At 42.1% G+C, this 22985-nt stretch overlaps 1 protein-coding gene across 1 annotated transcript in view; it reads right to left on the minus strand.

The window, feature by feature from the left end:
- Positions 1-10662: 10662 nt before the first annotated feature.
- EIF4EBP2 (eukaryotic translation initiation factor 4E binding protein 2) overlaps positions 10663-22985 on the minus strand; it is a 28927-nt gene continuing 16604 nt past the window's right edge. The window contains exons 2-3 of the mRNA XM_073585791.1: positions 15311-15487; positions 10663-12684 (exon numbers count right to left, since the gene is read on the minus strand). Of these exons, the coding sequence (XP_073441892.1) occupies positions 12653-12684; positions 15311-15487 (209 nt within the window). The 3' untranslated portion in view covers positions 10663-12652. The remainder of the gene's footprint in view (positions 12685-15310; positions 15488-22985) is intronic.

Genomic DNA, 22985 nt, shown 5'->3' on the forward strand with positions numbered 1-22985 from the left:
CATACAAACTCCTTGCAGATGTCCTTGGTGGGATTCAAACCCAGGGTTGCAACGCTAACCACTGCGCCACCGTGCTTGTACAGTATGTGGTATTATTTAGTCACTATATGTTGGTAATATAAAGTCTAGTCATGGTGTGGCCAGATTTGCTCCTTGGATGTGGTATTGTTCAGTCACTATGGGGGTAATATATGTGATCTCGACATGGTGTGGCAGTATTTCTCCCTTGTATTTGGAATTACTTGGTCACTTTATGCTGGTAATGTGGTCTTCGTCACAGTGTGACGGTATTTCTCATTTGTATGTGGTATTGTTTGGTCACTATGGGGGTAACATGTGGTCTGGTCACTGTGTGGTGGTATTTCTCACTTGTATGTGGTAGTATTGGTCTTGGTATAGTGAACTGTGTTGTATATGGCAGTCATTTGTTCTGATATTTATTATAAAATTCATTATTGCCATTACTGATTAAATACTTGGAACAAGACACTTACAGGGGTTATCCGATGAAAACAAGTAGTGATGAGCGTCGGGTGTCCTCGAGTATTTTGGCGTGCTCTGAGATTTAGTTTGTGTCGAAGCAGCTGCATGATTTGCGGCTGCTAGAAAGCCTGAATACATGTGGGGATTCCCGAACAAACAGGCAATCCCCACATGTATTCAGCCTGTCCAGCAGATGCATCGGCACAATCTCCTAGCACGCCAAAATACTCGGACACCCAAGCATGCTTGGGAAAACCTGAGCAACAAGTATACTTGCTCATCACTAGTAATCACGTCTCCACAGGATAAGTGGTAAGTTATTGATTGGTGGAGGTCTGACTGCTGGGACCAGCACCAATCGTTAGAATGTGGAGCTTTCATTCCCATTAGACTGGAGCTCATGTGCGACTTTACCAATGATCCATCCATTCCCTCAGTGCCTGGATAGCGGCTTTTTTTTTTTATGGAAGCCCCAAAGAGAATGAATGGAGCTGCAGTCAGACATCCCACCCGACGCTGCATTTTAAAAATCGGGATAAAAAGTGTCCTGCTAGAGATAAAACTTCCCAATTCGGTTTGGTTTCTAATGATTGAATGTAATCACGGAATAACTTATCGCCTGTACTGTAGAGCCCATGGATTGGCAAGTTTTATCCAAAGAACACCTTTGCGCAAACTACCGTAATTGTACATCCCAGTTATGATGTGTAGGAGCCACCTGTGTTTTACAGTCGCTGCTCCACTAGAACGGAGATAAAGGCTAACAGGTATTTTCTTAAGGTACTGTCACACTTAGCGATGTACCAGCGATCCCGACGAGCGATATGACGCGGTCAGGATCGCTGGTACTTCGCTAAGTGGTCGCTAGTGAGCTGCCACACAGGCAGATCTCACTAGCGACATCGCTGGGGACGGGGATCGCTACTTACCTGTCAGACGCGGCGATCCTGCGTCCTCCCGCCCGGCTCCACGCGTCGCTCGTCCTCACAGCAGGAAGCGGACGACGAGAAACAGTCCTGAACGTTCTCGCGCGATCAGCGATAACCAGCGGGGGAGCGGGTCGTAGGTAAGTATCAGACACAGAGATATCGCTAGCAATATCGCTATAACGTCACTAGTTATAGCGATATTGCTAGCGATATCTTAGTGTGACATGCCCTTTACAGTTGTAGAGTGGGCCCCAGACACCCCAGTCCGACACTGTGTACTATAGCCTTGTTTTCCCACTGAAACAATAGGAAACCTAAATTATTTGAAGTGGGTTTTTTCCATGTTGACTATGCTGCAGAATATTTTCAATATTCATGTAATAAAAAACAACAAAAAAAAAAAAAACTACTGAACACACCCCTCAGGATTAAGTCACAAGCATCAGAAATATTGCATAGTTTACCTGTAGATGTACACAATGTCAAATAATACATTTATAAATAATCAGATGTTGCTTTAGCGCATGGTGCAGATTCTTACATGCACATGTCAATTCTGTTGTGGACTGAGCAGGTTTATTGCAGACTTTGCTCTGAGGCTACTTTCACACTTGCGTCGGAACAGGCCCGTCGCAATGCGTCGTACTGACGCACGTTGTGAAAGATTTGCACAACGGGGGCAGCGGATGCAGTTTTTCAACGCATCCGCTGCCCTATTGTAATGTCCAGGGAGGAGGGGCGGAGTTTGTCGCGCATGCGTGGTCGAAAATGGCGGACACAACGCACAAAAAAAACATTACATGTAACTTTTTTGTGCGTCGCGGCCGCCAAAACACGACACATCCGTCGCACGATGGATGCGACATGTGGCCATACGTTGCAATGCGTCGCTAATGCAAGTCTATGGAGAAAAAAAGCATCCTGCGGGCAACTTTGCAGGATGCGTTTTTCTCCCAAAACGGTGCATTGCGACGTACGTCACACGACGCTAGTGTGAAAGTAGCCTTATATTTCAATAGTGAAGACCTAAATACACCAACAACTCCACCAGTAATGTACACTGTGTTCCAAATTATTATGCAAATGATATTTTTCTCTGATTTTCCTAAATAGTCAGTACAAATGACAGTCAGTCTAATAAAAGTCATCACCCGTTAGAGTATACATCAAATTTTATTGAAGAAACCTCCCAATAATAACAGTATAATCTCCAAAATGAATAAAAACTCTAATTGCACTGTTCCAAATTATTAGGCACAGTAGAATTTCTAAACATTTGATATGCTTTAAAGAACTGAAAATGCTCATTTGTGGAATTTGCAGCATTAGGAGGTCACATTCACTAAACAAAAAGGATATTTTGGAGTTAAATAGCTTAACAGGCCAAGTTACATGTTAACATAGGAACCATTCTTTGATATCACCTTCACAATTATTGCATCCATTGAACTGGGGAGTTTTTGGAGAGTTTCTTCTTGTATTTCTTTGCATGAAGTCAGAATAGCCTCCCAGAGCTGCTGTTTTGATGTGAACTGCCTCCAAACCTCATAGATCTTTTGCTTGATGATACTCCAAAGGTTCTCTATAGGGTTGAGGTCAGGGGAAGATGGTGGCCACACCTTGAGTTTCTCCTTTTAAGCCCATAGCAGTCAATGACTCGGAGGTATTCTTTGCAGCATTAGATGGTGCATTGTCATGCATGAAGATGATTTTGCTCCTGAAGGCATGTTTCTGCTTTTTATACCATGGAAGACAGTTGTCAGTCAGAAACTCTATATACTTTGCAGAGGTCATTTTCACACCTTCAGGAACCTTAAAGAGCCCTACCAGCTGTTTCCCCATGATTCCGGACCAAAACATGACTCTTCCACCTCCTTGCTGACGTCGCAGCCTTGTTGGGACATGGTGGCCATCCACCAACCATCCACTACTCCATCCATCTGGACCATCCAGGGTTGCTCGACACTCATCAGTAAACAAGACTGTTTGAAAATTAGTCTTCATGTATGTCTGGGCCCACTGCAACCATTTCTGCTTGTGAACACTGTTTAGGGGTGGCCGAATAGTAGATTTATGCATCACAGCAAGCCTTTGAAGGATCCTACACCTTGAGGTTCGAGGGACTCCAGAGGCACCAGCAGCTTTAAATATCTGTTTGCTGGTTTGTAATGGCTTTTTAGCAGCTGCTCTCTTAATCCGATTAACTTGCCTGGCAGAAACCTTCCTCATTCTGCCTTTATCAGCACAAACATGTCTGTGCTCAGAATCAACCACAAATCTCTTAACAGTACAATGATCACGTTTAAGTTTTTAGGAAATATCTAATGTTTTCATCTCTTGACCAAGGCATTGCACTATTTGATGCTTTTCAGCAGCAGAGAGATCCTTTTTCTTTCCTAAATTCCTTGAAACCTGTGCCCTGCTTAATAATGTGGAACATCACTCTTAAGTAGTTTTCTTTTAATTGAGCTCACCCGGTAAACTAATTATCACAGGCATTTGAGATTGATTTCAGTGATCCAAAGAGCCCTGATACACTATACCATCTATGAGTTTATTTGAAAAACAAAAAATAACATCTTCATGACACTTAAATCCAATTTGCATAATAATTTGGAACACAGTGTAGTGTTGCAGGTGATCTGCAGACAAATGCTGTTTCCATCTTCTGCAGGAAAATCTACATCATAATCTGTGTGCCATTGACTTGCATGTTCCCTTGCGGTTTTCCAGCAAAAATAATGTGCTGCAAATCCAACAGATGCAGATTTTCCATATTATAATGGCAGAGAAGACCGGGGAAACACAAATCCATAAAGGATAGCGGCCATGTATAATTTTCTCTCCTTATAAGACTTAATACAACTTGAAGAAACAAGGGATACAAAATACAGAACAACCAAAATTCTTTCAGAATAATCCCAATTTTAATTTACAATGTTTGGTGGTAAAAGGTCCATTCTTCTCATACAAAAGAAAGCATTTATTGTATGCTGCTGACCCCTGCAGGCCATTTCATCAACTGCACAAATCCACAACTTGCAGTGTTATCAGCACGTGATTATCAAGTTCACCTCAAGCAGGGGAAGGGAAAAAAAGAAAAAGCAGTGATGTCAAAACGCCTAAATAAAAGAAACACTAACACAAAAGTGCTCCTTCTAATGTGCCTGTATGACCGGCAACATGTTAAGATGTTTAGATTCCAAACCACAGCTTTAAATAAGAGTCCATTAGGCCAAAATGACTGTTTAATCCAAGCACCTTCCCACTTTTTCTCCATCCGTTACTGGCCTCCTAAAAATTAAAGTCAGTGCTGCTCATCAAAAAGAACGAGCTGGAGAAAGATGTACAAGTAGATGAGAAAGTGCAGTGAACTGCTTGGCCACAAGAGGGTGCACTGAGCGCCTGGCTTGTACAGTCCTGTAATACTGAAAGATCCCTTTCATTGACCCAGTTTTTTAAGCTATTAATACACATTTCTTTTAAACTATGACAGATGTTGAGCTGGTTGTAGAAACCAATGCACAGCTACTGGTTGTCATTTATGACACCTTTGCAAAATATTTGTGAAGGTGCACACGAAAAAATGGGTTGTACCCGAAATTAAACATCTAGAGAAATGATTGAAATATCACAGCAGATTGCATGTTCAAAAGGGGCACAAGGAAAAAAAAAAGATAAAAAAGGAGAGGGAGGATAAGATCCTTTGTAATGCAGCTTGCACGTGATAACACACATACACTTAAGGGCCTGTCACACTAAGCGATATCACTAGCAATATCGCTATAACGTCACTGGTTTTGTGACGCAGCAGCGATATTGCTAGCGATATCGCTACATGTGATACTTACCTCCGACCGGCTCCCCCACTGGTTATCGCTGATCGCGCGAGAACAGGTAAGTAGTGACCCCCGACCCCTGATATGTCGCTGGTGAGATCTGCCTGTGTGGCAGCTCACTAGCGACCACTTAGCGATGCACCAGCGATCCTGACCGCGTCATATCGCTGGTACATCGCTAAGTGACAGTACCTTTAGGCTCGGTACAGTCCTTTACAACAAATGTGTAAAAATGTGCACGATGGAGAAGAGCAGCTATGTACAAGAAATGGGTTCGAAAGAGGATTTTACACAGGAGAACAATTTCACAGAACTAGGAGAAGTCCAGTAAAATGTAGAATTCTCCGTTATTCACCAGGGAGTTTTAGCGGCGCTGGAAACGGAGCAGTAGTCGCCAGTGACGGCCATGTTATCAGGGGGTGAGCCAAGCATGACAAGGAAAGAGCCTCTGGCCCAGACCTCAGAGAAGGAAAGCTGATGGTTTTCATTTTGCTCTGGATTACGCGTCAAAAGCAGTTCATTTGCAGTGGTGGGCCGGATCCTCAAATAATGCAACGCTCATTTCTAATCTCAGCCCCTGATCTAAAGACATGTGACGCTCTGACCCCTCAAGTCTGTACTGCAAGACTATGGGCAACCAACCGCTCCAGTACACGGACCAATATGCAAGATCTGAGGCATACATCACCACCACATGAAATTGCTCTCCCATGACATACCCTCTTTTACAATGGTCTGGTTGACCTGGGAAAACACAGTATTTTAATACCCGAGTTTAAAAAAAAAAAATAAACATATGCATAGGGTGAGAAATAGGCCATTTGCCCAGTAAATTCAGCCCTTATCTAGCTGGTATGGCAACACCAAAATCACGTCAGATCACCCTGTGCAAAATAGCAATTTCGTCCTATTAGGTTGCAGGCAGCAGAGAAACAATTCCAAAATACGTTTTACTTTTACTCTATATAAGGATCCCTTCTCATACAGCGGACTATGGATTTCAGATTGTTTGCTAAAGTCGGTAAATAAAAAAAGTGAATTCTTTTACATAATAGAAAATAGTCCTCTGAGGATTCAATGGAGAAGAGTAGCAACAATTCTGCTCATTTAAAGCCCAATTTATATTAAAAAAAGACGGCACTCTCTGGAAGCGTCCGGGAAGACGTCCTGTAATACATATTCAGTCAAACGTACGGTTTTAATGGTATCAGGCATTCCTCGTTTGTCTCACTGCCCTGGAGACGCAGAGTGTATGGATGTAGGTGTTAAAGTCAGACAATGAATGGAGCAAAGGTCGAGCATGCATACCACTGCTCCACTCAAGACTGGCCTCTGCAAAGTCCCACTCTTTGGATCATTGGGGTACAAAAGTCAGACCCCCTCAGAGATCAGCAACTTATCCCCTATCCAACAGAAAGGAGGCAACTTGCGATTTTCTGAAAAACCCTTTAATGAAACTATGACACAGGTCTCCATCATTTAACACCTACATCCATGGGCTGCACAAGCGAAGAGCCATGTAAAGGGGGTCATCCAATCAGGCAGCATTTACTGGTTCACGTTAAAATAAGCAAATTCTACATATTAAATTCACAAAAACCACAGTCGATGGACAAAACATAACAGTAATGTGGGTAATGGCTCCCTCTTCTCCCCTCTCCAATTACAATTATTGATTTTCAGATTATTAATGTGAAAGGCACTTTCTAAGGCAATTCCCAATATAAAAAAAAATAAAAATAAAAATTTTTCTACCAAAAACCCTGTCTAGTTTATAGGGGATTTAAAAGGATCAGCAATTATTCAGCCAACTGGAGTAGATGGCACACCCACCGGCATGGTGGTACTGAAGAGGCAAAACATTTATCAGGTGAAGGCCCCCATTACTCCTACTGATTATGTAGCCTTCTAAAGGTTGAGCCATTTGTTTTTTTCTGGGGATAAGCTGCTGCTAGAGGAATCTGTGTATGGGGAGAGTCAGGGCAGACATCCATTGTGGGGGCAAAAAAAAAAAAAAAAAAAAAAGGGGGTTGTCTGGTCTTCTGATGAAAGTCTGCAGACTTCTGAGTCCTTACAGTGTGTTCACTGCACGATCTGTCAGGATTCTTCAGTACTGCCGGTAAGAGTGGGCGGTCACGTGAGCACAAGTATGAGAATTGCATACATGCCGTCTAGATGTGCATGGCCACACTCAACACAACTTAAATGAGTGAGGCTGAACACATCTAGTCGAGCTGTGGCCAGAATTATGCAAATCATATACTTGTGGTCATGTAACCACCCCCCATTCCTACCTGCAACACTGGAGAATCCTGAGAACATGTGGTGCACACACTGTGAGGATTCAGAAGTCTGCAGTTGTAGCCTGCAGACTTTCATCAGAAGAACAGACAATCACTTTAATAATTCTTTTGCTATTTTATGCAAGTTTGCTGAAATTAGTGTAATTTTTGCTTATCCCAGAACCCGTCAAAAGAGAATCTGTCAGTAGGATCAAATCTCCCAAGCCGACTATATGGTATGGACAAGCAGGTCATAGAAATCTGAATAAAATTATACCTCGATATTTGCAATTTAATGTGTTATTCAAGAGAAATCCACATATTTCTTATATGTAAATGAGCTGCCCCCAGAGCTTTTATATGAAATGGGGCATTACCGTTGTGATGTGCAAGTGCCGCGCTCCTGATCTTACTGCAGAGCTGTGTGACTAGAACCGACATCTGCAGGTTCCTCTCAGCTTCCAACGCACAAGCAGATAGGGCTGCATTATTGGTGCAATACAGCAGAGCTGTGAGAGCTGCAGTGAGTGTGCTTGTAAGACAACGTTCAGTTCTACTGCCCTGTGCTACATACGTCTCACAATGGTAACACCAATTTTAATAAAAATAATCCCTGGAGGCAGATTCTCATGCAGAGCAGTGTCAGTCCCATATCCTGGAACAGCTCATTTACAATATGGATTTCTCTGGAATAAGACATCGGACATCGCAGATATTAAGGCATCATATTATTCAGCTTGCTATGACCTACGTGCCAATATAGATGGCTTAGGAGGGTTGATCCTACCGACAGTTTCCCTTTAAAGCAAGTTGATATCTCAGTGGTAATAGCATTCCCAAATTTACAGCCAGTGTCATGTTCTTCCCTTCCTCCCTCATCAAGTATTAAACAGGCAGGAAAGACACTGACTTTCAGGGAACCTCTCAGCTTTCCTCTGTAAAGAATCAGTTTTAGAAGGCCTATCCTGGCATAGTAGAGCAATTTACATCCATGTTGTAAAGATTTTCTCCACCTAAATGAATTTCACAGTTAAATTGTAGGGACAGAAAATATTTTAAGTCACTTCTGCCTTATAGAGGAGACCTGAGTAATGTTCTGTCCTTTTTGTAACCATTTCAAAGATGGTAGCTCAGACATTGAGCTGGGCTGACATTGTCCTGACGGCAGAAGAGAAACTCTAATATCAATGCCTTAACTACTAAATGACTGTAAAGTGAAGAATGTCTTTAAGTTTGTCCCTCTATGATGGACGTCTTACATGTCAATCTTCAAAGCCTCCAATCAAATAATCAATACCTGAGGGAAATGTCCATCAGTACAATCAGTTGCCCGTATTTAAAGATATATTTGGGCTCTATTTGCACTACGGTTTTAGCATGATTTTTTTTTTTTTTTCTTACAAGAATAGTTCAAATCGGACCATAGACGTTATAGTTTTGTGTACTGTAATTTGAGTTCCGGGTGAGTATGACTGGTGCTTGAAAGGGTGGGTTGCTTGAGCTGGGGGTTCAAATGTTCCGATTTGGATGTCTTGTTTTTTCTCTTTCTATAAAATGAATAAATTTACCCGATTAAAAAAAAAAAAAATCTGACTATGCATAGCGTTTATTGCTCCACTTAAAACTGAAGCCATACTACTAGCATGAACAGGACTTTACCACAATAGCCATTTTTATCATCACTTTTGATCAATAACCAAAAACTTTCAAGTTTTATCATTTCTATTTACGGTATGTGCATTTAGACCAGAAAATCTTTACGGAAGCAAGAGAATTAAACGGAGCTAGAGTGCCCATACCTATGCCCGTTCAGGAATGCAACATTTTATCCATCTTCTACCCCATGTAAACGAATACATCTGTAATCACTACTGCCGAGGCTTGTTTGGCAAGGACTAGGAGCATAAAGTGTGAGAACTTCATACCATGTCTTTGTAAGTTGCAAATCCCGGGCTCACTTGAATACACAGATTTATCGAGTTTTTTGATCCCAATTTTCAACACTATTGAAACTTTTGCCTTAAAAGGGAACGTGTCACATGAAGAAGGAAAAAAAACAAAAACAGATTAACCTACAGCTATATGATTAATCTGCAGGATAATAGCATTCTGAGTCTGCCGGCACTCGCCTTTAGAGCCCCGCTGCCCGGAGGAAATGAGCTTTATTCCTACCAGCAGCATTCGGCTTCCTGCCGTAGGGATGCCGCCGGCATGGATCCAGTCACCGCTCTGTATATAGCAGGACTGTGGAGTCGGTAAGCCAAATCTCCGACTCCTCAATTTCCATGACACCGACTCCACCAAAATAGGCTCCGACTCCACAGCCCTCGTATATAGAGAGCAGCGGTGGCAACCTCATCCCTGACATTGGCTCATCACTAGCATTTGCTGTCATCTGTCAGTGTCGCGGAGGTGCGATTACAGCCACCGCGCTACATACACAGATTGGTGACCGAAACTGCGCCGGCGTCACTCCTATGATAAGAAGCCAAACGTGGCCGGTGAAAAACTTAATTTCCTCATAGCAGCAGGGTCTATGTGTGAGTGCCAGGCAGGAGCTGAACGCTATTAACCTACAGAATAATGGCATTTTATTCACATGACAGGTTCCTTTTTAAAGTGGGTGAATGGCAAGTATTGTGTGTGAATCCTATTCAAGTAGACAGGACAAGTGCATGGTACACGCCAATCATGCAGATGCCCTGGCAGTTACAAAAAGACACAGCGTCATCGAGATGCCTGACAACCCCACTGAAGGAACGTTCACAGTACAGTTTCCTTTAATGTGCCCACACTTTTCTCACTTATGCCCCATTTAAAAGTTACAGAATAAATTAACTTTCTGTAAAAGCACATCAAAAAACAAAACAATGCGGAATGTGATCATTACAATGGGGGAGCAACATACAATTTACTGTTTACGTCAACCTAATTTTTTTTTTCTTTTTTAAGTCAGCAGTCCAGAGGCATATAATATTCAGTAAGCTCACACTATGCAGCACACATTTCTTTGAGCAGAGATGCACATTTTGATTTAAAAAAAAAACAAAAAAAAACACTTTCAACTTAGACATGTATGAATGTTCGCTAATGAACCACAAAAGGAGAGACCAGCCCAGATACAGCAAGCATTGTTTGGTTGAGTTTTAATAATCCACCTCTTAAAGCATCCCATGAAAAAGAAAATTCCAAAAAGAAAAACATTGTGTAGATGTAACCGGGGGCAGCATGTGAATAGCCCACTATTGAGAGGGGAACAGCCCTCGTGCTAACTCATCCTTTATACAAACTCTTAAAACGTCATTAGAAAAGGTCTCCAAATCAGATGATAAAAAAAAAAATAGATTGTCCACAGTTTAGATTGTGTTTTTCTAAATTACTGGGGGCAGGAAGAATTTTTCATTGCAGAAACATTAACCCAGAGAAGCACATAATGCAACGTTTATTAGCACCTAATGATCATTTCAGTCCCATACATCAAAACTTGATCATGTTTGGCCAATACATTTTGCTTTTAATACCCCTCCAACAAAAAAATAGTAACAATAGCATTGTTTTTGGACACTTTGGTGTTAAGTTGAGAAGTGGTTAAAGGTAATGCCAAACAGGTCATGAAAAAAAAAAAAACAAAAAAAAAACAAAACAAACATTTACACAGACCGGTATCAAATATTGTCAATTTGCAGCAGATCACTTTTGTACAAAAAAAAAAAAAAAAACGACGTACGAACCATAGTTTTTATTTTTCTGCAATTTAGAAGCATCTAAATGCTGCTCACCCTTAGCACTTCAGCTAATTTGAAATGATCTTTAAGACCTTTCAGAGGTAAACTTCAGGCTCAGGTTCAAAACTCTCTTGATCTATGAAGTGCTATGCCAAAATAACAAGTACAAAGGTTACAGGGCATGACCTTGCATTAGAGAAGTCACTATGCCAATCTGAAATTACGAAAGGTGATCAACCCCCTCTTACCCACCGCAGATTTCTTTCCTTGAAATAATTGATTTTTAAGCAGAAAGAGACATTGGGGATAAATTTAATTCTCACACGATTCGTATAAAGGCAAAGTCAAGGTCATCCAAACCAGTAACGGACATGGACTGACCGTGCACCGTCCACAGCAGGCAGCGTACACATGTACCATCTAACGGAGGGCTATGATGTTAGACTTCCTTCAAAGGCAGATCTTTAGTGGCTCTACAAGAAGATAACCAGGTAACAGAGACAAAACATTACAGGGTTATTCCCAGATCGCAAGTTATCCCCTAGCCTTAACTTAGAAGTACAAGACCTACTGAAGTCTTGGGTATCCAGAACCACCACAGCGCCATCTTGAATGGAGCGGAGATGTGCACACTCATCTTCTGCTCTAGTCTATGGGACTGGCAGAAATGGTTAAGGGTTTACTTGTCTTTCTCGGGCAGCCCCATAGACCATGAATACAGCGGAGGTAGAGCATGCGCAACGACGCTCTTATTCCAGTACAGAACACTGGAGATCCCAGCGGAAGGATTCCCAGTCAACAGTAGGTGATCCCCATCGTAGGGAATAATTTGCAATTTTGGAAATAACCCTTTAAGGTTCCTCATTCAAGAGGAGACTCTTTGTTGGGGAGATTACTGAATGGGAATTCAAGCCAATATATTACAAAGAAACATATCCACTATGGCCCGGACATCTTTCCAAACCATGGGGCAAATTTTAACAGGACCTTAACCAAAAAAAAAAAAAAAGTGGGACGTGTGGAAAAGAAAAATGCCATTCATGCCACCCATAGTTCACATGTATTTGCAAAGCTACAGTACAATTTTGCAAACTGTATTTATTCCCACTTGCCAGCTTGAAGCCATTCAAATCAGTCAAGTCCCTTCACCACCTCCACACTTTATTGTAGCTGGGGTGGGATTATTCTTGGGGGGGGGGGGGGGGGGTAAAAAAAAAAAAAAAAAAAAAAAAAAAAAAAGAAAGAAGAGGGAGCCTGGTTGCGTTGACCTTTGGCACCTGGAAGGACTTTTTCAAAACGCATTAGGAGCGCTGCTGCCTGTTTTTCATTAAATGATCCTATAGGCCATGTCAGGTACACGCAAATTCTGAGTGCTTGCCAAGCATCGGGGACGGTTAGATGTCCATTTCAAATTGAGCATCCTCACCTGAAGACAAAAAGGAGATCATGAGTCACGAAGTAATGGAAACTGTCAAAGCACATACGGGACTACAAATATAGAATTATATACAAAAATGAGAGCAAGTGATGCATACTTTCTTACAACGCCCATCAGACAAAACATTCACAGTCCTAACTATCAATTAACCCCTGAATGATTTGCAAGAGCTGGCTCAAGAACTGGAACAGCTCCATTCCATATGAGAATGTCAATCATACCATGTACCATAACACCACAGTATTGCAGCATATACTGTAGTATAAGCGATTAGATGGTCGAAAGGTCAAACTCCACTTGGGGTGTTTGACAAACTTTTTTTTTTTTTTTTAAACCTGACAAACTTTATGAATTTGGCAATATATTTGGTATATAATACCAAAACATGTGTTCCCAAATTTGTAAGTTCTCTTACTTTCTTATATGAAAAACAAACCTTAGAAATTGTTAGAGATATAATTATAAGGCTTGTTTTTCATATAAAAAAAAAAAAAATTATATATATATAATATATATAAAAAATTGGAAACATATTTGGTAATATAAATTATATTTGGCATTATTATACACCAAATATGCATCATCACATATGTGCATACATTCACACTTTATCAGAGAAGAAAAAAGGAAAAAAAAAAAAAAAAAAAAAAATTTATACAGATAAAGATACACACACAACTTAACTGTTCTACAGCCAAATTGAATACAAAAACAGTACTTATTTTCTGGAGCTGAAAACTAATATGATGCTTGAATTGATGACTAAATCTAATTTTTAAAGCTCCAGAGGAGGTTGTGATTACTTATGACACCTTTCATGCAGACTTATAGCAAAATTGTGTCATTATTTCATCGTGAATATTGCATTGTTCATAGCTAGTCTATTACATCATCTATTTAGTCTATTGAGCCTTCCCTATTCTATCATTTTAGTCACCAATCAAAAAACACCAAAAAAAAAACGGTGGCGAGTTCTCCTTCAATAGAAGTCTTCAAACAGAGGCTGGGCAGACACCTGTCTGAGATGGTTTACTGAATCCAGCATTGAGCAGGGGTTGGACACGATGACCCTGGAGGTTCCTTCCAACTCTAACATTTTATGGTTCTATGACCACTGCTCCGATGACCTAGTTCTAATCACAGTTGCATCACCTACTTTTATAAAGGCTCGCTGGGTAAGGTATACAGTTTTAGGATTTCTTAGCATATTGACATGTTTCTGTATGCTTTTTCAGTTATGCCTCGTTCTTGCATCAACAATGCAGACAGATTTTGCTACATGTGCGGAGAAGTCACTTTTGCGTCACAAAGGTGAAACCAGACTACCATTATAAGTAAAGCCCACAAACCTGTATTTTTGCTGCAGAATAGGAGATCAGGACAAGAGTTGGGCTCCTCAAAAATGCTTCAATTGGTTACATGGGAAGAGGCAATCTATGCATTCTGCAGTCCCAATGATCTGTAGAGACTAGTGATGAGCGAGAGTATGCTCGTTGCTCGGGGGTCTCCGAGTATTTGGATGTGCTTGGAGATTTAGTTTCTGTCGCCGCAGCTGCATGATTTGCAGATACTTGACAGCCTGAATACATGTGGGGATTGCCAGTTTGTTAGGGAATTCTCACATGTATTCAGGCTGGCCAGCTGCCACAAATCATGCAGCTGCGGCGACAAACTAAATCTCTGAGCACATCCAAATACTCGGAGACCACCCGAGCATGCTCTGGGAAACCCGAGCAATGAGCATACTCGCTCATCACTAGAAGCGACCCAACCGATCACTGCATGGTGCCCCAATCAGGAAAGGAGTTAAGGAAGACCTGGACTTTACAGTATCCAAATATTCCATCTGCAGTAAAGCCAGTACCAAATACAAAAGAACTGCCAGTTCCAAAAGCACCAGAATCAGTCGAGTCTAATGAGGAAAAAGAGGGCGCTTGGTGTCATGAAACATCTTCCGCTCACGACCCAGACTTTGTTAGCAACCTCAACTGAACTAAACTTTATAACACAAAGTGAACTGAATGATCTAGTTAGAAATTTGGATCTGAGCCCTTGGGTTCCAGATTGCAGAAGTGGAATCTCTTAGCGGGCGATGTTTGATGTCTTTGCTCTACAACTGTGATAAAGGTCTTGTCAATCATATATATTTATTAAACTGGGAGACTGTCTTTCATAATTAAAAAAAAAAAACCCACGATACATTTGGGATAATTTGTTTTAGATTTAAATATTGTAAATTATATTTCAATTAATTTTAAACGTTCTGTGTTTACTACCAATTGTGGAACCAAGTTTGTTAGGTTTGCCTGACAAAGTGATGGGTGCGATAATGCTGAAAATGCCCATTTTAACATGGCGTTGGCATTTGCTCACCCATCCAGTGTATGATGCTGCCTTATTATTGGGCAGCATCAGAGTGGAAAACGTAAAAGCCCATAGAAAAGAGTCTGGATGGATGAAGAGGAGAGATTAGCATATTGGCAGCAGTAAAATTTCTATCTGTCATGCGCACTAGCCCCTAGGCTAACAGTTTTCTATTTCACACACCAAGAGCTCTGACCAGAGATGCGCTTGTGTGAACAGGGCCTATGGCATGCTATACAGTACATCTTACCAACAGTAGTCTTTCTGTCATGATTGTTCAAGTTGTTCATTTCTACTTTGGGCTCTTCTACAACAGTACTGGGGCTGGTCACTCCAGGAATATCTGGCAAGCGGCGGGGTGGGGTCTGAGCCAGGGGGGAATTGCGACGGTCCAAGAGAAACTTGCGATCATAGATGATCCTTGTACCTAGAGAAGAAAAACGACAAGCGCTAATGTAAAATATATACACACAAATACAAAGTCAATTAAAAAAACTTTTCTATATTAATCACGTGAATCTTACAGACAGCAGTTAGGCTGTGTGCCCACGTAGTGTTTAAGTGTTTCCGTGGCGATTTTAAAAGTGCGATTCTGCCGTGGAAATGCTTAAAAAAAAGCATTCCATGCATTCCTAATAGAAAACACACATGTTGTGCCAATGGCGCGATTTTTGCCGCTGCGGAATCGCTTAGCGGTAAAAAACGCAGCATATTCATTAACTTTGCGGAATCGCCCGCGATTCCGCACCATCAATTATATGGGCAAAAACACTTAGGAAAACGCATGCTAAAACGCTTGACAAATGCTTAAAAAAGCACGTCAAAAACCACATGCGTTTTCCCAGGAGCAGGGTGTGCGATTCTGCTTGAGAATAGCTACATGGGCACATAGCCTTAAAGTATTCAACATTTTAGGAAAGTCTCCAGAAATGGAAATGCCAATCTCCACAAAAGGAGGCTTACAATTAGGGAATGCCATTATAAAAGCCTTTAGAATGTGCCTCTTTTATAAGCAGATAAATACTTCTAATAGAAAAGCAGTTACTTTTTGCACCACCCCATGCTGGCAGGATCAGGACATGGTGTGCATATCTAGAAATGGAATACTGACCCGAGGGACTGTACATCGCCTACACTGTAAATCAGCACAACCCTGGTATAAAGTATCGGGTCAGGAATATAATAAGGCATCATTACCATTCAAGAATCAGTATATATTATACTCGTGAAAAGGGCTGAGGGAATGCAAAGCTCCTATCTGGAGCAAGTCCAGGCTCTCGCTCTGCTACAAGTGGAACAAAACAAATTCTGATCAGCAACTCTGCAGGTTTGAACTTCACATACAAAACCCATCTTATAGAACGCAAAATAGCCGGTGTACAGGACAGAACCGCAGAACAGTGATACATACAGCCTTCTATGCCCAGACAAGGAATCTCAAAAGTGATGGGGAGGGGAGTGATTTCATTTATCAGGGCGGCACGGTGGCTCAGTGGTTAGCACTGCAGCCTTGCAGCGCTGGGGTCCTGGGTTCGAATCCCACCAAGGACAACATCTGCAAGGAGTTTGTATGTTCTCCCCGTGTTTGCGTGGGTTTCCTCCGGGCACTCCGGTTTCCTCCCACATTCTAAAGACATACTGATAGGGAATTTAGATTGTGAGCCCCATTGGGGACAGTGATGATAATATGTGCAAATTGTAAAGCGCTGCGGAATATGTTAGCGCTATATAAAAATAAAGATTATTATTATTATTATTATTTATCTTGCTTATATAGCAGCATTAATTCTACAGCGCTTTACAGACATAATCACTGTCCCCATTGGGGCTCACAATCTAGATTCCCTATCAGTATATCTATGGAGTGTGGAATAAACTGGAGAACCCAGAGGAAACCCACGCAAACACGGGGAGAACATACAATCTCCATGCAGAGGTTGTCTTGGTGGGATTTAAACCAGGACCCCAGCTCTGCAAGGCTGCAGTGCTAACCACTGAGCCACCAACAAGGCACCTATCTGTACAAGTTCTAAAGATGACAATGCACTTAAAATGATACACTGACCACTTTATTAACTTAAAAGGGAACCCGTCAGGTCCCCAATGCCCTCCAACCCAGCAACATTCACCGGTGCTAGACTGTCAACCTCTGAAGTCTGGACCTCGCCTGGCGTAGCTCTGGTCTTCGGTGTTTGACAGTCGTCATCTAAGGGCCTTGCATGGCTGCGGTAAGCAGTCACAGCTGCTGGAGCTGCAGCAGGACCAACCCGCACTTCCCTTGGTGCCCAATCCTCCACCAAGAGTGAAGCAGACTACTGGGACTGGCCTTTCAGACTGGTAAGGATCCAATATCCATGACCATTACCAGCCTGATAATACCAGGCCACAGCAGACTGCTTACCTTGGATGGTTAGCAAAAATAGTGGGATCCCCTAAAAAAAAAAAAAAAATATAGCGTGGGGTCCCCCTATTTTTGTTAACCAGCCAAGAAGAAAAAAAAAAGTAGACAGCTGTGAGACCTGCAGTGCAAGCGAACTTTTGGCTGAAACAAGGTACGACATTATTTAAATTAGTACACGTGTAGTGAGCTGCGTTTCCGCACTTAATTCGCATGTGACTAAGATAATCCGGTTTTACCGCATCTAATGATAGTGAATGGGTAATTTACGCAGCAGAGACCATAAATGGACATGCTGTGGTCTGGAAAGTGGCGCAGCATGTGCATCTCTGCAGGGAAGCCGGAGGCATCTCTCAGGACGCATAGTGGAGATGAGATTTCATGAAATCCCATCCACTATGCTGTAACATCTGGCCGCTGCAAGTTTGATGCTGCGGAGGTACGGAGCGTCCAACCCGCAGCGTTTAATGACTGTGGGAAGATATCCTAATACATTTGGACAGGTTGTTGGTCTTTCCTTACACTTGATAAAGGCACTCTTAAAATCGAAACACATTGTGTCTCTAGAGATGGTTATCCCCAATAAAGAATCATCTGTTCTTCACTACGTGAGGACTGGATAATTTCATTTTTGGCACCTTGGTCTCTTGGTGATGTTCTTGCACCCACAGTAAAATATACACAGATTTACCACAAGGCCCGCTACTTATCAGTGCTCCTGGGCCACAGGCATTAGGAAATGCCCAAAAAGTGCTGTATCTATTCTAGCACTACAGTATGTACCAAGGAGCGTCTCCATATACCACTTGGTTATTTTGCGACACCCGAACGATGTTCTTAACCCTATTAGAGCCTCTACTCCCCCCCCCTACCTCCCCCTTTTTCTCAAGTTTTGCTACCACCTACACCAGATATCCTAAGTGCACACAGTGTTCTACCCAAATAAGAGTATCACATGAGCGGAGTCCCAACAATAACTTGGCAAGAAGTAGACTTCTGTACCAAACCTTGTGACACTGAGAACATTGCTTGGCCCGCACCCAGTAAAGTAGAAACCAGTTACATGGAAGGTAAACATGTATTATAAAGTGAAGAGATGCACCAAGCCAAAAGTGACTTCGTCTTGTTTCAGGAGTTGTAGAATATTGACCAAATTATTCAGTATTAATAGTTCAGTAACTCAGGTTTCCCTTAAAAGAGAATGTCTCAAATAGGTAAAATTCAAGTGCGGCGTATGCGACAACAAGTATGTGATTTGCATACTTCCAGCCACATCCCGATTACACTGTATCCGTTTAATACATTTGCATTGAGAGAGGCCATGCTCATCTAGTCGGTACGTGAGCTCATGAATTCGAATCACATGCTTGCGATCACACGTCCGCTGCTCCCAGGGCAGACACCAGAGCATTCTCACAGTACGTAGTGTGTGTGCTGAGAGAACTCACAAGTCTACAGCTGTGATCCCATGCTGTCCTGTCTGTGGCCTCTATTTTCCTTCCTCCACTGACTAGGGGTATGATCAGACACAGCCAATACACAGTACAGGCACATTTATAAGATTATTTCAGCACAGGAACATTTTAACATATCAGATTGTGGAAATTACTACTGTAAGATCTAGCGATTAACATGTACTTTGTAAGTGAAGAAACCCCTTTCAAGGGCCAGTTCACATTAGGCTTTTTTCTGCAGTAAAACCTGATCTCTTGATAAGAACGAAGCTGCAGAAAAAGAAACATGTTCTGATTTTTTCTTGCACTCTGTGTGCAGTTTGCCATGCTAAATTTGTCGCTTACGCATGCTGATAAAAGTTTAGTGTTGGAAAAAAAAGACAAAAAAAAAAAAAAAAAAAAAAAGTATAGAAATAAGATTTGGCACAAAAAAAAAACGCAGCAAAACCTGCGTTTTTGGTGAAAAAAAAACAAAAACCCACAAACAAAAAAAAAAAAAACCCGCTGAAATAGGTGACGTGCTCCATTGTGAGAAAAACATGCAATGCACAAAATCCTGATAACAAAAAACTGTGTGTGCATGAGATTGCTGAAATCTTAAACCGTGCTACTACTATAAAAAGCAGCTGAAAATTTGCATAAACGCATAAAAAAACAGCTGCAAAAACGCCTAGTGTGAACTTAGCCCAACACCATTCTATAGGATGGCTGATAGGTTTTTAATTGTAGCATAACCCCTTCCAGGAGGGCGAGGTGCTTACCTTGTGAACTAGCAGGTGGATGGACTTACATTAGCAGCTGATGTAACGCTGCTGGTTTATCTAATAGATTGCATGAGCACAGTCCTGACAGCAGACATAATGCAATACTGGAAAGAACACGACAATCTAATTAAAGTCAAAATGCCATTCTTTACAATATCAGATAGTCTTTAATGAAAGGTTTCAGGCGCTGTCTGCTCGCCCCACTACAATATCATCTCCTCTATAGTAGGTGCATAGCCACATGAGGACACCAAACATCCATATAGATCGGAAGAGAATTATATATCTTGACATCAAATCACATACCGACCCATGTTATTCAATGAGTCAGTGCTCAGATGACAGTTTGTCTGCGAAAACGGTCTAAAAAAAAAAAAAAAAGTAGCAACATGCTGTGATTTGACTCTGAAATCGGATGAGGCTCACCCGTTCAAAATGATGGGTGCGACCCCTAGCCTAATCGCAAGTTCAGCAATCCATTCAGATCAATGGTTTCATTAATGGAAGTGATGCATCTTCACATTATAACCTACATGCTTCCAGCGTTTGGCGAGGATTGCCAAACAAACAGGCAATCCGAGCATGTGTTGAGGTTGTCTACCGCCGCCAAACATGCAGCCGCAGGGCCTGGATGTGTTATACGAGCACGCCCAAAATATTGGTATAACACGTTATCAAAGGACGTTCGCTCATCACTATATTCGACTGATAACACAAAGTTACAGGTTGTTATTGCTCAGATGCGGACTCCGGCCACACATGGCCTGATGTTTTCTTCACAATTCCACAAATTTGAATAATGAATCACCAGAGCTTCTTCCCGGGAGGGCATAGAATTGGCCAAGCTGAAAGCCAACGTATCCAAACCCTGTTTCTTACCAATTTCAGATAACAGTTTGAGCTGAAGTTTCAAGTATATAGCTGGCTGTGGGGTGGACAAAGGTGAGCAAAATCCTTCATTTTGGCAGCTGTACAGATTGGTTATACACAGATGCCAGACTTCCCAGCCCATGAGACGGGCACCGTCTGCCTTCAGAGCACCTGTATCCTCTTGTTCAGGATTCACACAGGATTTGGTTCATGCACCAGGAAAATATTTTCTCCTTTACATTCATTCAGTTTATTGTCAAGGGATTAAGACTGATTTATGAGCAACTAGCAAAGGAATGAGAATCTGGGAATTTGTAAAATATATAAAGAGAACCTGTCAGGAACAAGGCGTTTTCCACCTTTGTGCAACTATACGGCTACGTTCACACAATGAGCTTTTGATGCCGTTTACTTTTGCTGGATAAGAAAAAAAATGGTTTTGTTTTTTTTTACTCTGCGTAAACTGGTCTGCGGTGTGTTCCAAATCCAAAACATGTCAGTTTCTCTTGTGGGTACACCGCATGAGTGAAATCCACTGCCTTGGAGCAACTCTCGACTCTGCCCTGTCCTTCAAACCGCAGATCCAATCTCTTGCCACCTCCAACTCAAAAATATTTCCAGAATCCATCCATTCCTCAATCTACTAAAACTCTTGTACATGCCCTCATCATCTCCCGCCTTGACTACTGCAACACTCTCCTCTGCAGCCTCCCTGCTAACTCTCTTGCACCACTCCAGTCTGTCCTCAATTCTGCTACCCGACTAACCCACCTCTCTCCTCCCCTGTCTATCCCCTCTGCAAATCCCTCCATTGGCTCCCAATTCCCCAACGAATCCAGTTCAAACTACTAACACTGACCTACAAAGCCATCCACAACCTTCCCCCTCCCCATAGCTCTGAACTAATCTCCCAATATCTTCCCTCACGTACTCTTCGATCCTCCCAAGACCTCCTACTCTCCTCCACACTTATTCGCTCCTCACACAACAGCCTCCAAGATTTCTCCCCAATATCCCCTATCCTCTGGAATGCCATGCCTCAACACGTCCGATTATCCACCGCCCTCGGATCCTTCAAACAGAACCTGAAAACCCATCTTTTCAGGAAAGCTTACAAACTGCAATAACTATCCTGCCGCCTCACCACCGCCTGGGCTGCCGCCTCATCACCACCAGAGCTGCTGCACCCCCGACCTTCTGTCTTTTCCCCGCTATCCCGTAGAATACATACAACCACACAAAAAAAAACGCAAATAAATGAAATGGGTGCAGAAATTCTGCTGAATCAAAAACTCACCAAAAGCTCATCATGGGAACATAGTCCGAGAGGTCCAAATCACTCTGCAGCCCAACCTCACACTAGCTCGCCCCTCACTTAGGCTACAGATCATACATGTACCTCCAACCAGTCCATACACCCAAGATGCTAAATGCCGCCACCAGTTACAGAAATTACAGCAATTCCCAATACCAGGTCTACGATGTGCTGAGTGTCACAAGCCATACACGGGGCACATGTACTGTACAAGCTGCCGCTTAGTCTCTACGGAGAAGCTTAGAATCTTTAGAAAAGGAAGGCAAAACTTAATTTTAGGCTGTAATAAAAAGGAACTGCGCGTAAATTTAAAAAAAAAAAAAAAAAAAAAATCCTAAGTTGAAAGATACTGATAAGCCCTTCTCTGCTCCCCGGGACATGAGCAGAAAGTACATGCAAATCCAATTGTGTCACCACAAGCGGAATAATCCCTGGGTTATACACTTCAGAATGGGGATGGGTTGTACTTTAGTCCTACTCCTGCCTGGTCCACCCATGGGCAGGAGGCTTCTTGGTACATGCACCCCGCAGACTACACTAACCATGGTGATACCGCAAAGCAGGATGAGGGATACATTAACAAATCACAGCCCAATAGATGTTCGGGAGTCAGTGGAAGATGTAGGGACTTAGGAATAACTAACATTTCTACACATGACAAACATGCATTTCAGGACCATATATCACTTGCCTCCAAGAATCCTGGCTGGAAAGAGTCGAGGCACAACAGACACTGACAATTACAAAATGTTCCTGGGCCTCTACTGCTCATAGTGTGTTTTAATCACAATTACACAAAATCCTTGAAAAACAGTGATACGGGGAGAAAAAAAAAAAAAGTCGGCTGCACCTGCAGATAAACAGGCTCATCTGACATGCGTATAGGAGCGCCGGAAAATGACAATCGGGAATTTGTTCTCCTGGAGATGAGCCACTGGCAGAGATGTCAAGTCTGTGTCAAAGAAAGCGCGGGAGAATTGGAAAAACAAAATTATGGTCCAACATTCATCTAATGTGCACAGGGGACTTTAGACTGATGTCACATTTCCTTTGATGAACTTGAGCCATACATGGGACCAGATAGTATTTTCCACAAAAAAAAAAAAAAAAAAAAACCTTCCGAT

This window comes from Dendrobates tinctorius, unplaced genomic scaffold, assembly GCF_039654945.1.
Source record: "Dendrobates tinctorius isolate UK_male_01 unplaced genomic scaffold, ASM3965494v1 ptg000089l, whole genome shotgun sequence".
Lineage (NCBI taxonomy): Eukaryota > Metazoa > Chordata > Amphibia > Anura > Dendrobatidae > Dendrobates > Dendrobates tinctorius.